Below are 15,694 nucleotides of genomic sequence, written 5' to 3' on the forward strand. Positions count from 1 at the left end.
ACAGCACATCACTGTGTTTATTAAACCATTGCTACAGAGAGTGCAGCAATCTGACATGGAGCCCTAATGAATTTTTGGCACATTTGGAAATTGTGACTCTTGTTGCCCAGGGAGACTCTTAAATCATCCTCCCTTTTACTGCAGTCGCCTTTTCACAGTGTATATCACATTGAGAAATGGGTTACGCAATCCATAGCTTTAACTCCCCTGCATTAGTTGATCGCATTCTATGAATGCATACTGCACAGTGAATGAATCACAGGGAATCTAGGATATAGGTGACAGATTATTTAAACATGAAACAAATGGGTGATGCCTGGGACCTGAGGCATTTTGTTTTTGTTGTTTAGTTGCTAAGTTGTGTCTGACTCTTCTGCAATCCGATGGACTGTAGCCTGCCAGGCCCCTCTGTCCATTGGATTCTCCAAGCAAGAATACTGGAGTGGGGGTTAGCATTTCCTTCTCCAGGGGATCTTCCCTACCCAGGGATCAAACCCATGTCTCCTGAATTGGCAGGCAGATTCTTTACCACTGAGCCACCAGGGAAGCCCCTGGTAGGAGTGGAGAAAAAAATGAAAAGTTGAAGCAAATGGATGAGAGAACCCATGCATTCGGGAATGAATTAAAACTAACTTATTAGTGAAGCATAGTGTTTAGGAAGAGTGCTAATTCACCATTCAAGGAAGTGATTTTTTTTTTTATACTATCCTTTTACCATCTTGTTTCTTCTTTTTTGCAATGAGATCCCATTCAATTTGCAGATGGACATCTGGGCAAAGGCAATATAGTCTGATGAGCCTTACTCTGTAAAATAATCTGCATCTATGATGACCAGGGCTTCCCTGCTAGCTCAGTCAGTAAAAAAAGTCTGGCTGCAATGCAGGAGATGTGGGTTCGATCTCTGGTTTGGGAAGATCTCCTGGTGAAGGAAATGGCAACCCACTCTAGTATTCTTGCCTGGGAAATCCCACAGACAGTGGAGACTGGCAGGCTGCAGTCCATGGTGTGGCAAAAGAGTCAGCACAACTTAGCAACTAAACCACCACTGCTATGAGGACAGAGGGCCATCAGCTTAATTTTCCCAATGTATAGATGGACAGTGTGAATACAGACTAGCTTACATTCTTCTACAAACTGATTTTGAGAGCTGGGCAATTCATTTAATTTAGTATCTCAGCTTCCTTGCTTCAAAAATGTGTGTGTGTGTGTGTGTGTGTGTGTGTGTGTGTGTGTTAGTTGCTCAGTCATGTCTGACTCTGAGACCCATGGACGGTAGCCTGGCAAACTTCTCAGTCCATGGGATTCCCCAGGCAAGAATATTGGAGTGGGTAGACATTTCCTTCTCCTGCGGAACTTCTTGACCCAGGTTTCCTGCATTTCCAGGCAGATTCTTTATCATCTGAGCCAATAGGGAAGTCTCACCTCAAAAATGGGATAATAGTAATCAGTCTTTCAAATTCATTAAGCAAGAATTAAGTGAGATTCTTCCTAAGTGATCAATGCAAAGAAATAGAGGAAAACAATAGAATGGGAAAGACTAGAGATCTCTTCAAGAAAATTAAAGATACCAAGGGAACATTTCATGCAAAGATGGGCACAATAAAGGACAAAAATGGTAGGCACCGAACAGAAGCAGAAGTTATTAAGAAGAGGTGGCAAAAATACACAGAAGAACTGTACAAAAAAGATCTTCATGACCCAGATAATCACGATGGTGTGATCACTCCCAGACAACCTGGAATGTGAAGTCAAGTGGGCCTTAGGAAGCATCACTATGAACAAAGCTAGTGGAGGTGATGGAATTCCAGTAGAGCTATTTCAAATCCTGAAAGATGATGATATGAAAGTGCTGCATTCAGTATGCTAGCAAATTTGCAAAATTCAGCAGTGGCCACAGGACTGGAAAAAGTCAGTTTTCAATACCAAAGAAAGGCAATGCCAGAGAATGTTCAAACTACCAAATAATTATACTCATCTCACACACTAGCAAAGTAATGCTCAAAATTCTCCAAGCTAGGCTTCAACAGCACTTGAACCAAGAGATTCCAGATGTTCAAGCTGTGTTCAGAAAAGGCAGAGGAACCAGAGAACAAATTGCCGACATCCACTGGATCATAGGAGAGAATTCCAGAAAACATCTACTTATGCTTCTTTGACTATGCTAAAGCCTTCAACTATGTATATCACAACAAACTGTGGAAAATTCTTCAAGAGATGGGAATACCAGACCATCTTGCCTACCTCCTGAGAAACCTGTACGCAGGTTAAGAAGCAACAGTTAGAAACGGACATGGAACAACAGACTGGTTCCAAATTGGGAAAGGAGTAGGTTAAGGCTGTATATTGTCACCCTACTTATTTAACTTATATGCAGAGTACATCAAGCGAAATGCTGGACTGGATGAAGCACAAGCTGGAATCAAGATTGCAGAGAGAAATATCAATCACCTCAGATATGCAGATATGCACACCACCCTTATGACAAAAAGCAAAGAGAAACTAAAGAGCTTCTTGATGAAGGTCAAAGAGGAGAGTGAAAAAGCTGGCTTAAAACTCAACATTCAAAAAACTAAAATCACGGCATCTGGTTCCATCACTTTATGGCAAACAGATGGGGAATCAATGGGAAAAGTGACAGACTATTTTCTCAGGCTCCAAAATCACTTGCAGATGGTGACTGCAGCCATGAAATTGAAAGACACTTGCTCCTTGGAAGAAAAGCTATGACAAACCTAGATAGCGGGTTAAAAAGCAGAGACATTACTTTGCTGACAAAGGTCCGTCCAGTGAAAGCTATGGTTTTTCCAGTAGTCATGTATGGATGAGAGAGTTGCACTATAAAGAAAGCTGAGCTTGAAGAACTGATGCTTTTAAACTTTTGCGTTGGAGAAGACTTTTGAGAGTCCCTTGGACTGCAAGGAGATCAAACAAGTCAATCCTAAAGGAAATCAGTGCTGAATATTCATTGGAAAGACTGATGCTAAAGCTGAAGCTCCACTACTTTGGCAAACTGATGGGAAGAACTGACTCATTGGAAAAGACCCTGATGCTGGGAAAGATTGAAGGCAGGAAGAGAAGGGGATGACAGAGGATGAGATGTTTGCATGACATCACCGACTCAAGGGACATGAGTTTGAGCAAGCGCTTGGAGTTGGTGATGGACAGGGAAGCCTGGCATACTGCAGTCCATCCAGTTGCAAAGAGTCAGACATGACTGAGCAACTGAACTGAAGTGAGATCTTACATGCTCTTCTAACTAGGACATTTGGTGGGCAAGAGTCAGACACACATATGGATACCTTGGAGAAAGGGGTGCTTGTTTTCAGGCTGAACTCAGACAGGAATTGGAAATGGCAAGGAGCATGACTTAAGACAGCCAATGTGCATCTCCTGTTCAAAGGCTATGGGGTCTTCTTATCTCTGTGGGTCTGCTCTGTTTCTCCCTCTCTAACTGTGGCATCCTAGTGAGGTCCTCCCACATATGGCCACAGCAGTGGCTACTCTGGACTAGAATCAACCTCGTGACTTTTCCGCTCACTTATTGTAGAAACTCACCTAGCCTTCTGACTGTCTTTAGGATGTGTCAAGCTCATTCCCACACCAGGGACCCTGTACTTTACATCCTTCTTCCTGAAATGCTCATCTCCAAAGTCTGCATGGCCGCTCCTTCAATTAATTTAAATCTCTGTTCAAATCTTACCTTAAAAAATAAAAAGCCTTCCTTGACCATTCCAACTAGTATTATCCCCACCAGTATGCTTTTCTGTTTATCTAGTTTTGTTTTCTTAATAGTGACTGTCTTTATCTGACAAATATTTCCATTTCAGTTCACCCTCCTTCTAGAAATCAGTTCACTGGCATTGGGAACTTTCTTTACAGCATTAACACCTTTGCCTAGAACAGTGTCTCATACAGTTAGTATTGGTGGAATGTATATTTCATGAATGAGTGAAAGAAGGAATGCTTTATTTCCCTAGATTTGGAATTCTAAAGTTCTAACAGAATTAAAAGCATCACTTTTGTGTTTTTCAGGAGAAGTGACTGCAGTCAATGTCTGGCCAGCCTATGAAGTGCCATCCTTGGGGCAGCTGGCCCTTGGTCTTCTCAGGATTGAGATGGGGCCCCTTATCACAGTACAGAGCACTAGCACTTATAGCATCAGGAAGGCAGATGCCCTCAGGTGGGGCTTGAGCGGCCCAGCTCTGGTGGCACTTGGGCTCTGTGAAGCTCCAGCTCAGCTCTAACAGAGAGGCCATCTACCTTTGGCTAGAAATGTCAAGGCCAGGGACTAGATTGATTCTGCCAGGTCCTTGCTCTCTCTCTGGCCTCAATCATGATTTTCCTTAATTTTAATTTTAAAAAATTCATTTTGCATTTTATGTTGAATTTTTATGAGCTGTTAATAATAATCATAGTCAATATTTTTGAATTCCCTATGAACCTGCCACTTCAGGAGCATATTTATGCAGCTTAACTCCTGGATCCTCATGACTGCCCTCTGAGGTGGCTATTAGGATTATGATCTTCATTTTGAAGATGAAGAAATGTAAGAATACAGAGAAAATGAATTGCCTGAGATCTCTCAGTGAGTAATTAACTGAGAACCAGGATTTAAACCCAGGAAATCTGGTTCTACCTTACCATCTAACAAGACTGTTCTATTCAGTCCCCTGTGGTGCTTAGCAAGAAGTCCTTATTTTCTTAGAAATAACATTCTGATGGGTTTAATACATAAAAATGTGCTTTTAAAATGAAAAAAAAATATTGTATAAGCTATTTTTATTAAAGAAATATTATAAAGACATTAAATATTCACTTGGGACTGTACTATTTCACAGATGTAAGATCTAGTGTTTTCTATGACCTTTGCATCTGTTTTTATGGATACACACCAGAAATTTAAATGTTTTCTTTTGTCCAGATTGGCAGAGTTTTCTTCTTCTGTTTTGTTTTTTGGGGCTTTTAAAAAATATTTTATTCAAATACAGTTGATTTACAGTTTTGTAGTAATTTCTGGTATACAGGAAAGTGATTCAATTATATATATTGTTTTTCTTTTTCATAGTCATTTCCATTATGGTTATGACAGAGTATTGAATATAGTTTCCTGTGATATACAGTAGGACCTTGTTGTTTATCTATTATGTATATGTGTATGTATATATATATACATACACATATATATATAGTAAATCTCTCTCTCCCCCACCTCTCTCTCCCTTGGCAACCACAAGTCTGTTCTTTGTGTCTGTGAGTCTATTTCATAGATAAACTCATTTGTGTCATACTGTGGTTCCACATGGAAGTGATGCGTGGTATTTGTCTTTCTCTTCCTGATTGCTGCACTTAGTGTGATCATCTCTAAGTCCATCTGTGTTACTGCAAATATCAAACGGCATATTTCATTCTCTTTTATGGCTGAGTGCCATTCCATTATACATGTATCACATCTTCTTTATCCATCCACCTGTCAGTGGACATTTAGGTTGCTCCCCTGTATTGGCTATTGTGAATACTGCTTCTATGAACATTGGGGTTCCTATATCTTTTCAAATTCGTTTTCTCCAGATATATGCTAGGAGCGGGATTGCTAGGTCACATGGTAACTCTATTTTTCATTTTTTAAGGAACCTCCATGCTGTATCCCATAGTGGCTGCACCAATTAACATTCCCACTAACAGTATAGGAGGGTTCCTTTTTCTCCACAACTTCTTCAGCATTTGATATTTGTAGAGCTTTTAATGATGACCATTTTGATTGGTGCGAGGTGATACCGCATTGTATTTTTGACTTGTGTCTCTAAAAATTAGTGATGTTGAGCATCTTTTCATGTACTTGTTGGGCATCTGTTTGTCATCTTTGGAGAAATGTCTCTTTAGGTACTGGGCCAATTTTTTATTGTCTTGTTCAGTTGTATGAGCTGTCTGTATATTTTGGAAATTAAACCTTTGTTGGTTGTAGAATTTGTAAATATTTTCTACTAGTCTGTAAGTTGTCCTCTCATTTTGTTTATGGTTTCTTTTGCTATACAAAGCTTATAAGTTTTATTAGGTAATTCAACATTCAAAAAACTAACATTATGGCATCTGATTCCATTACTTCATGGCAAATAGATGGAGAAACAATCTAAACAATGACAAACTTTATTTTCTTGGGCTCCAAAATTACTGCATATGGTGACTACAGCCATGAAATTAAAAGATGTTTGCTCTTTGTAAACCTAGACAGCGTATTAAAAAGCTGAGGCATTACTCTGCCGATAAAGGTCTGTCTAGTCAAAGCTATGGTTTCCAGTGGTCATGTATGGATGTGAGAGCTGAACCATAAAGAAGACTGAGTGCCAAAGAATTGATGCCTTTGAACTGTGGTGTTGGAGAAGACTCTTGAGAGTCCCTTGGACTGCAAGGAGATCAAACCAGTCAATCCTAAAGGAAATCAATAGAATATTCATTGAAAGGACTGATGCTAAAACTGAATCTCCAATACTTTGGCCACCCGATGCGAAGAACTGACTCATTGGAAAAGACCATGATTCTGGGAAAGATTGAAGGCAAGAGGAGAAGGGGATGACAGAGGACAAGATGGTTGAATGACATCGCTGACTAGGGGCAAGCTCTGGGAGATGGTGAAGGACAGGGAAGAATGGCATGTTGCAGTCCATGAGTTGCAAAGAGTTGGACATGACTGAACGACTAAAGAACATTTGTTTTTTATTTTATTTATATTGCCTTGGGAGACTGACATAAGAAAACATTGGTATCTATTACTTATGCCAGAGAATGTTTTGTTGTGTTCTTTTCTAAGAGTTTTATAGTGTCGTGTTTTAAATTTAAGTCTTTAAGCCATTTTGAGTTAATTTTTGTATATGGTATGAGATAATGTTCTAACTTTAATGATTTACATGTGGCTATCCAGTTTTACCAAAAAATGACTTGCTGAAGAGACTATCTTTTCTCCATTGTATATTTTTGGCAGAGTTTTCAATTAAGAAATTTGCCAATTTTCATAGTAAACAAAGTCAAGGTCCTAAAACATTTTTTTTTTCCATTTAATATCTCCTCTTTGGATTTGGCAGTACTCTTTAACAAATACAGAAAGGTTTCAGAAACACTATAAAAAAGTTAAGGTTTATACTGAGTGTAACAGACAACTTTGTTGGTTTTCTCAAGCTCTGGTTATAATAAAAGTATAAACATATAGGTATAAGATAAATGCTTGGAAAAGAATTCACTGAGTGTTCTGTTGCTTAGCATCTTCCATATGCATGACTGTGAAAGTCCCTTAGTTGTGTCTGACTCTTTGCAACCCCATGGACTCTAGGTCTCCAGGCTCCTCTGTCCATGGGATTTTCCAGGCAAAAATACTGGAGTGAGTAGCCGTTCCCTTCTCCAGGGGATCTTTCCAACCCAGGGATTGAACCTGGGTCTCCTGCATTGCAGGCAGAGTCTTTACCATCTGAGCTGCCAGGGAAGCCCCCATATTAAACACTGGGAAATGTACAGTGATATATAAAACAACATTCCAAATTCATGCTGTAGGCTTCTTTTTCTGAAGCCCCACAACAGACTAGAAAATTAAATATGAGACTGTCTCAAGCCCTTTGTAATACGCAATACAAGCAGAAGCTGAGTTCCATCCCCTTGGCCCTCTTGTATCTTTCCATCACTGACTGGCACTGAACTCTTGAGGATTTTCTGTTTATAAAAAAACTTGATTATTTCCACTGCATTAGATTGAAGCAGATGAGAATTTATTTTTCCTTGTATTTAATAGTAAGGCCTATATGAGGAAAAAAGACTTTATTTACAAATATCCATCTATATACTGCTATTGTTTTTCATCTTGAAACAGCATATTAGTTATTTTCTTGCTTTGCACATGTGCTTTTTGGAAATAGCCATCATTTGGTCTGCAGTTTTGATTTCTATCTTTTTGGTGAAGTCGTTCAAGGTCGTCATGGTCCATATCCATCAATCATGCCTGCTTCACAGATTTCCTTTGTCAGTAGTACATATCAGTATGATTAATAGTTCAGGGTTCATATTCAGGAATGTGATTGGATAACTGTCATTTCATTTGTTGGAACTGGCAATTCAAAAAACATTGATGAAGTTGTCCAAGAATAAAATAAAATAAAATAAAATTTGCAAGTCAATTTTACTTATTATGAACAATAAAGCTTGGTACTTCACTGGTGTAAATAGACTCTGTACTCCAGTGTACGCTCTGGGCCTGAAGGAGGGGCACTAACTCTTTTAAGTGACATACTGCAGCATTAAGTGGTAGCTCTGAGATGTGAAAGAGCGAATATCATACCATGTGGAAGGCTTCATCACTGGAGAATTGGGGTCTATGAGCTCTTTAGTAAAACCTTACTTTTATTCTGTTTTTAACAGAGAGAATTATTTACTTACTTTAAAAATGTACGTATTTATTAATTACAGAATTACTCAATTACTTAAGAGGTATGCTTTTTTTAAAAGAATGACAGATGTTTATGATTAAATATGTTGTTGCTCTTCAGTCACTAAAAAAAAAAAAAAAAAAGTGCTCAGTCACTAAGTTGTATCCAAATCTTTTGCAACCCCATGGACTATAGCCTGCCAGGCTCTTCTGTCCATGGGATTCTCCCGTCAAGAATACTGATGTGGGTTGCCATTCCCTTCTCCAGGGAATCTTCCTGACCCAAGGATCAAGTGTCTCCTACATTGCAGGCAGATTCTTTACCACTGAGCCATGATATGGAGCCCATAACTAATAAGTTTACATGCAATATTCAGGCTACTACTGATCTTCAATAATATAATTAATTAATCTTCAGACTAAATTTTCATATAAAATTAAATAGTCTATTTTATACAATGAAACCACATCAAACTACCAAGGTTTTAATTTTCTCTGGGAGCTGGGAACATTCAGCTACTTTAGGAATCCTTACAAAGTTAAATTCTGATAGCACTGGATTAACCAACTAAAGGTTATCAAAAACTTTTCAAAAATTCTCTGAAATCTTACTGTTAAAGATGATTCTTGCTCTTAGAGGAGATCTTTGTCATAGAAGGAACTATGAAGTATTGAAATAGACTCAAATATTTTCTAGAAATCTAGTAAATGATAAAAGATTTATTTTAAGTAAGTGGGGTTATTTTTTGTCAACTGTGTTGATATAGATGGTTTTATTTTTGTGAAAAATCAGTTTGTTCTCAACTCACTCCTTATGTAAACTTCAAACAGATCAAAGACTTTTATACAGTGAGATTATACAATCATTTTGATAAAATATGTTAATATTTTAAAACCTTGGGTTTAGAACGCCTTTTAAAATGTTTCAGAAATCCAGAAATTTAAAAAAAAAACCCTAAATTTGAATGAATAAAAAAAACTTCAGTATATCTAAAAACAAAACACTACAACACCATAAACAAAGTTAAAAGAGAAACCAAAATCAAAGGAAATGACAACACACGACAGAGTTAGTTTTGTAACATCCTAAGTGCTTACTTTTAGTAATCACTAAAGATAAGGATAGAAACTATAGCAAATAAACGTATATAGACAAATACTTCTTTACAAAAGGGGAAAGTCAATAAACATATGCTTTCTTAATGTCTAATGTATCAGTAGGCATATACTTTACTAGCATTTTAAAAATCCATAGCACATATTTTATTAGCATTCTAGAAAATTCCATCACAGTTAATAAGTGGAGTCAATTTTATTGTCAGTAAGCCCCTGAAACTTAGCTGTCTCATTTTTCAGATTAAGTGGTATATAGCCCATACCTCATCTCTTTACCTATAGGAGAGATAAGACGAGCAGTGTCTTATATGATTCTATATGAGAGTCCAAGAATGTCCTAAAACTTCCTAGGTTTTACATGTAAATGAAGATGCTTCTGTTTATGTTATGAGATATATTTATAATTTTAATACACAAATGAATGATCAACATTGTTTAAATTATAGTTTTTTAACATTCTCATGATATGTATTTATGCCTCAACCAGTATGAAACTCAGACTATTATTGAAAAGAACCTTTCCCTCTTTCTTTATACTGAATTCAGGCTTCTGCAGATCTTTCATAATTTCTGCTTTGAGATCAGGTGGTGCTGTTGTATTAAAGTTGCAGGTTTCTGTCAAAAAATCCCAAAGGAGGTCTCCATTTTCATTGCCATCAATAAAACAGTCAGATATGTCCATGGTGGACAGAAGGTCATAACACTCGTACTTAATCCCCAACTCATCCAGGATCTGAGTGAGGTCAGACGATGTGACATACTGGCAGAGGTCATTCCGGGGTAAGCGGGGTCCGTACTTTTCCCATAGCTTTTGCCAGCTGCTGGCTCCTGTGCAACGGAAAAGCATTCATGCTCTCAGTTATTCTTCTTTTCACTTACCTACGCTGCAAGCAGTACATTAGATGCTTGGAATAGAGCAGTCCATTTAAAAAGCAGGAATGTTTGACTTTTGCAGCTCAGTTCAAGGAGTGCAAGGGGTTGGAGAGAAAGATAAATAAATGAGTTATACATCAGATGGTGCAAAGTGCTAATGAAAAACAAATCTAAGCAAGAGATAAGGGGGATCAAAAGGCTGGATGGACTGCTGCTTTATTTAGGATGGTCACAGACATTCTCTCTAATAATGTGACATTTGAGCAGAGACATGACAACAAGGCACATAGATATGTAGTGATCTATCGGGGGAAGGTTACTCCAGGCAGAGAGAAGAGCAACTGCAAAGGACCGGAAGCAGGGACATGCTTGGCACATTAAGAACTAGCCAGGGAGCCAGGGAGATCGGAATTGAACCAAGGGGAGAATGGAAAGAGATGAGGCTGGGTGACGGTGAGGAGTGGACTAGGTGCTTAATCATATGGGAAAAGATGGGAAGTCATTGTAGTGCTGTCTAATAGACTATTATGGAGTCTTGGACACGTTCCAAATTGGTAGCATTGTCCAATATGGTAGCCACTAACCATCACTTTGACTGTGTGGATCACAATAAACTGTGGAAAATTCTGAAAGAGATGGGAATACCAGACCACCTGACCTGCCTCTTAAGAAATCTGTATGCAGGTCAAGAAGCAACAGTTAGAACTGGAGATGGAACAACAGACTGGTTCCAAATAGGAAAAGGAGTACGTCAAGGTTGTATATTGTCACCCTGCTTATTTAATTTCTATGCAGAGTACATCATGAGAAACTCTGGACCAGAAGAAACACAAGCTGGAATCAAGATTGCCGGGAGAAATATCAATAACCTCAGATATGCAGATGACACCACCCTTATGGCAGAAAGCGAAGAGGAACTAAAAATCCTCTTGATGAAAGTGAAAGAGGAGAGTGAAAAAGTTGGCTTAAAGCTCAACATTCAGAAAATTAAGATCGTGGCATCCGGTCCCATCACTTCATGGGAAATAGATGGGGGAAACAGTGGAAACAGTGTCAGACTTTATTTTGGGGGGCTCCAAAATCACTGTGGATGGTGATTGCAGCCATGAAATTAAAAGACGCTTACTCCTTGGAAGAAAAATTATGACCAACCTAAATAGCATATTCAAAAGCAGACATATTACTTTGCCGACTAAGGTCCGTCTAGTCAAGGCTATGGTTTTTCCAGTAGTCATGTATGGATGTGAGAGTTGGACTGTAAAGAAGGCTGAGCACCGAAGAATTGATGCTTTTGAACTGTGGTGTTGGAGAAGACTCTTGAGAGTCCCTTGGACTGCAAGGAGATCCAACCAGTCCATTCTGCAGGAGATCAGCCCTGGGATTTCTTTGGAAGGAATGATGCTAAAGCTGAAACTCCAGTACTTTGACCACCTCATGTGAAGAGTTGACTCACTGGAAAAGACTCTGATGCTGGGAGGGATTTGGGGCAGGAGGAGAAGGGGATGATGGAGGATGAGATGGCTGGATGGCATCACTGATTCAATGGACGTGAGTCTGAGTGAACTCCAGGAGATGGTGATGGACAGGGAGGCCTGGCATGCTGCGATTCGTGGGGTTGCAAAGAGTCGGACAAGACTGAGCGACTGAACTGAACTGGTTCTGGAACATGTGAACTATGGCTAGTCTGACTAAGGAAATGAATTTTAAGTGCTATTTCATTTTAATTCATTTCAGTTTCAATTGCCAACTGTGACTTACATATCAGATGACACAGCATTAGTGACTTGACCTGATTTACATTTTCTTAAGGTCACTCTGGCCACACAGATGAGAACAGGGGCATAAGGACAGAAGCAGGAAGAACAGTAAGAAAGCTACTGCAAAAATCTGGGTGGTAGATGATGGTAAGTTGACACGGCAAGATTGGAAATAACGAGCAACGGTTGCTTCATACATATATACACACACACACACATTATACATTACACTCCTAGAGCCAATGCCATTTGCTAATGACTTGTATATTGTTAGCAATAACAATTTGGATAGTGAAAGAAAGAAAAGAATCAGTGATGACCCCAGTGATTTTGGCCCAAGCATCTGAAAAGAGAGAACTGTCATTAGAAATGGGAACAATGAGGGAGGAACATTTTTCAATGTTTTAGCAGGCATCTTGTTTTGGAAGTATGAAAGTTGAGCTATCTCTTGGACATCCAGGTTGTGATAAGAGGAAGGCAATTGTTTACATTCGTCTGGTTCAGAGGAGAGGGTCTGAGTAAAAACTGAAATGGAAGAAAGAGCACAGTAAATACAATGATAGTTTACTCAAACCAAAGGGGAGATAGCCTCTCGGGTCTATACACTTATAAGATGCTGCCTTGGAATGCAACACCTCAGTTGAGTTTAAAAATCTCGTCCCCAGCTTTAGAAGGTATATTAGCAGTGTATGATGCATTTAATTGAAAATCTGGCCCAGTGTAGCAGCTAAGAGATACAGAATCTGAGGGAGAGAGATGTTGGATTGTTCCTCTGACACTTCATGAATGACATGAGGTTTGTTATACAGTCTTTCAGAACCTCTGGTTTCTTATCTATAAGACAGAGATAACTATACTTGTTGCAACTGTGAATATCAAATAATATAATTGAAGTAAATCATGGCACAATGGTAAGCACATAGCAGATGTGTAATATGTACTTAGAAAATAAATGAACATTAAATGGAATTAATTTGATATTTCCACTGGTTGTAACCTTGAGACTGTGAAAAAAGCAAACTTGCTATTCAAAAATCTATAATAAAATAAAAATTAAAACAAATGACAATTTTATGGACTTTCTAATATAAGCATGTAATACTGGGCTGTTATATATACAGTGGATACAGTGCATTAAGAGTGGTCTGATGTTCCACTAATATTGCAGAAGAGAGTGATAACTTCAGGGTAAGCTTTAGGAGAAGGTAGAATTGCAATGAAGCAGAAAAATTAGAAAATAAGAAACCTCAGTTCAATGAAAAAAAATCAGGGTCATGAGTATGTATTAAAAAAATTTTTCATTCCGAAGACAGTGATTGTCTGCCCAAATAAGAATTTGCCTACAAATAAGACTTTATAAGAAAATAAATATTTCAGTGGTTGAGAGGCTCTGTTAGCATTATCATTATTATTTTTTAAATCTGGCAGAGAAAAAAGAGCCAAACACTAATTGCAGAGCATTTGTTGGTGTCAGTGTTTGGTGACTCAGTGCCATTTCTAAGCTGAGCAATTAGACACTTTCTGACTGATACATTATCATAATAGCTCTCGGTGGGCACAACATATGGTGTGACTTTTGTATTCAACATGATATAAACCAGGTCCTTCCCCCCAACACACTGTATTAAAAATAACACACTATGATTTGCCTCCTTCCTTAGTCAAATAAGGAGAGGGCAGGAAAGAAAACGTCACTGATCTCCCTTAACCAGATAAGTTGCATTTTAATTATTAATAGCAACTCTCTCGACTAATGTCTGGCTACTACATATGCAGAAAAACGTGCCACTGACTTTATTTTTGTGTGGGATACTCATTTTAAAAATCTACCTCTTATTTCTCTTCTTTTTCATCCCCAAATCAGATCTTTTGTCTCTATAATCAGAAACTTCTGTTTGTTATAAATAAATGACTGTTTACTCAGATGGGCTAATTCTTCAGTGGATTCTTTGGAACCAGAGGAAAGCTTCTGTTCCCTCAAGCACCATATATTCAAATAGGCTGACCAGTAAAACACTGTCATTTAATTCTAAATATAATTTCTCTTCCTTTTCCTAATCAGTTTCACTTGCCTACTCTTCTGTTGTTTCGTATGCCTCTTTCAGCAGGCACTGTTTGTGTGTGAATACGTGTATCTTCTTTATTGAGCCTAATTTTAGTCCTTTTTATGTAGTCCATCTTCAAATCTCTAGCACTGCCTATATTCCCTGATTCCATGTCTATCATGTAGTACATTTTAGCTAAAACATGGTCTCTCTCTCCTTTTTTTTTTTTTGGATGGACATTTAGAATCAGTTGTAGTTAGGATATTGTAAAGAAGAAATAATAAATAATTTTTCATTTCGACCCCTGGGTTGGGAAGATCCCCTGGAGAAGGGAATGGGTACCCACTCCAGTATTCTTGCCTGGGAAATCCCATGGACACAGGAGCCTGGTGGGCTACAGTCCATGGAGTCACAAATGAATCAGCCACTACTTAGCTACTAACACTTTCATTTTTCAATTCAAATACATTCACTGGGTGTGTTCTTCTAGGTGCCAAGGGTTTTGCAAAAATCTGGGACTAGAGAGCAGAACTCCTGCTCGTCAGGAACTCTCCTTAAAAACTCCCCATTTGCCTCTGATAGGAAACGAGCACACTGCTGAAAGTGTTTACCCCTCTCAGTCCTCCATTGGATTAGAAGTCTATCAAAGGCAGAGGAGGAGTAATAGTCATCTTTGCAACCTCAGAGCCTAGCAGTGATGAACAGTTATTGTTCAGTCATTAAGTCAAGGACAACTCTTATGCGACTTCATGGACTGTTGCATGCCAGGCTCCTCTGTCCTCCACTATCTCCTGGAGTTTGCTCAAATTTATGTCTACCTAATGATGGATTAGAGGAGCTCAATAAAAGCTGAATGAACCAAATCTGCACAATAGCTATCCTGTTCAGACAGCCTGAGACCAAGACTACAAGCTATATTTTGAATATACTGTCACCTTAACCAAGCTAGGTGCCCTGCATAATTAAATCTAGAAACAGATCCCATATTTCATTATCTTACAATCGAATAAATTGCAAAAATGGGTTTCCATATGGTACTCAAATAACTGAGTAATTCAGTTTATTCAGAGAGACAACACATCAGTTCAGTCACAGGTCACTGTCTAACTGGGATGGACAGGCAGAAACCTTAGTTATGGAGCATATTTGAGATGACCTTTAGAGCAACATGTTAATCCAGACATACCATTAGGTGCCTTGCTGAGATACTAGCTCGCTGAGTACTCATGGAAATTTAATTGAGTAACTAGTGCTAGGCTTCTGAGTCTGTTTGCAAGGAGCACTCAGTTGCTATATTGTTGTGAGGCTATGGATGACAATATTGCTGAAACAAAGGAAATATACAAACAAGCTTCTTCACTTCTAGGTTGTTGTTGTTTAGTCACTAAGCCATGTCTGACTCTTTTGCCACCCCATGAACTATAGCCCACCAGGCTCCTCTTGTCCATAGAATTTCCCTGGCAAGAATCTGGAGTGGTTTGTCATTTCCTTTTCCAAGG

At 38.6% G+C, this 15,694-nt stretch overlaps 1 protein-coding gene across 9 annotated transcripts in view; it reads right to left on the reverse strand.

Annotated features, from left to right (window-relative positions):
* Window positions 1–15,694, reverse strand: part of HNMT (histamine N-methyltransferase) — a 54,391-nt gene that overhangs the window by 3,295 nt on the left and 35,402 nt on the right. For 2 of the 9 annotated variants that reach the window (XR_009599614.1, XR_009599619.1), the window contains 2 exons: window positions 10,400–12,675; window positions 7,730–9,105 (listed from right to left, as the gene is read on the reverse strand). Coding sequence is in view for 2 of the 9 variants with exons in the window: in XM_042243934.2 (XP_042099868.1) it covers window positions 12,188–12,675 (488 nt within the window). In the remaining 7 variants the exon portion in view is untranslated. Of the gene's footprint in view, window positions 1–7,729; window positions 12,676–15,694 lie in introns of those variants that run through there. The other 7 variants (XR_009599617.1, XR_009599613.1, XR_009599615.1 and 4 more) reach the window with 7 other exon arrangements.

The sequence above is a fragment of the Ovis aries genome, chromosome 2 (assembly GCF_016772045.2).
Source record: "Ovis aries strain OAR_USU_Benz2616 breed Rambouillet chromosome 2, ARS-UI_Ramb_v3.0, whole genome shotgun sequence".
NCBI classification, from domain to species: domain Eukaryota; kingdom Metazoa; phylum Chordata; class Mammalia; order Artiodactyla; family Bovidae; genus Ovis; species Ovis aries.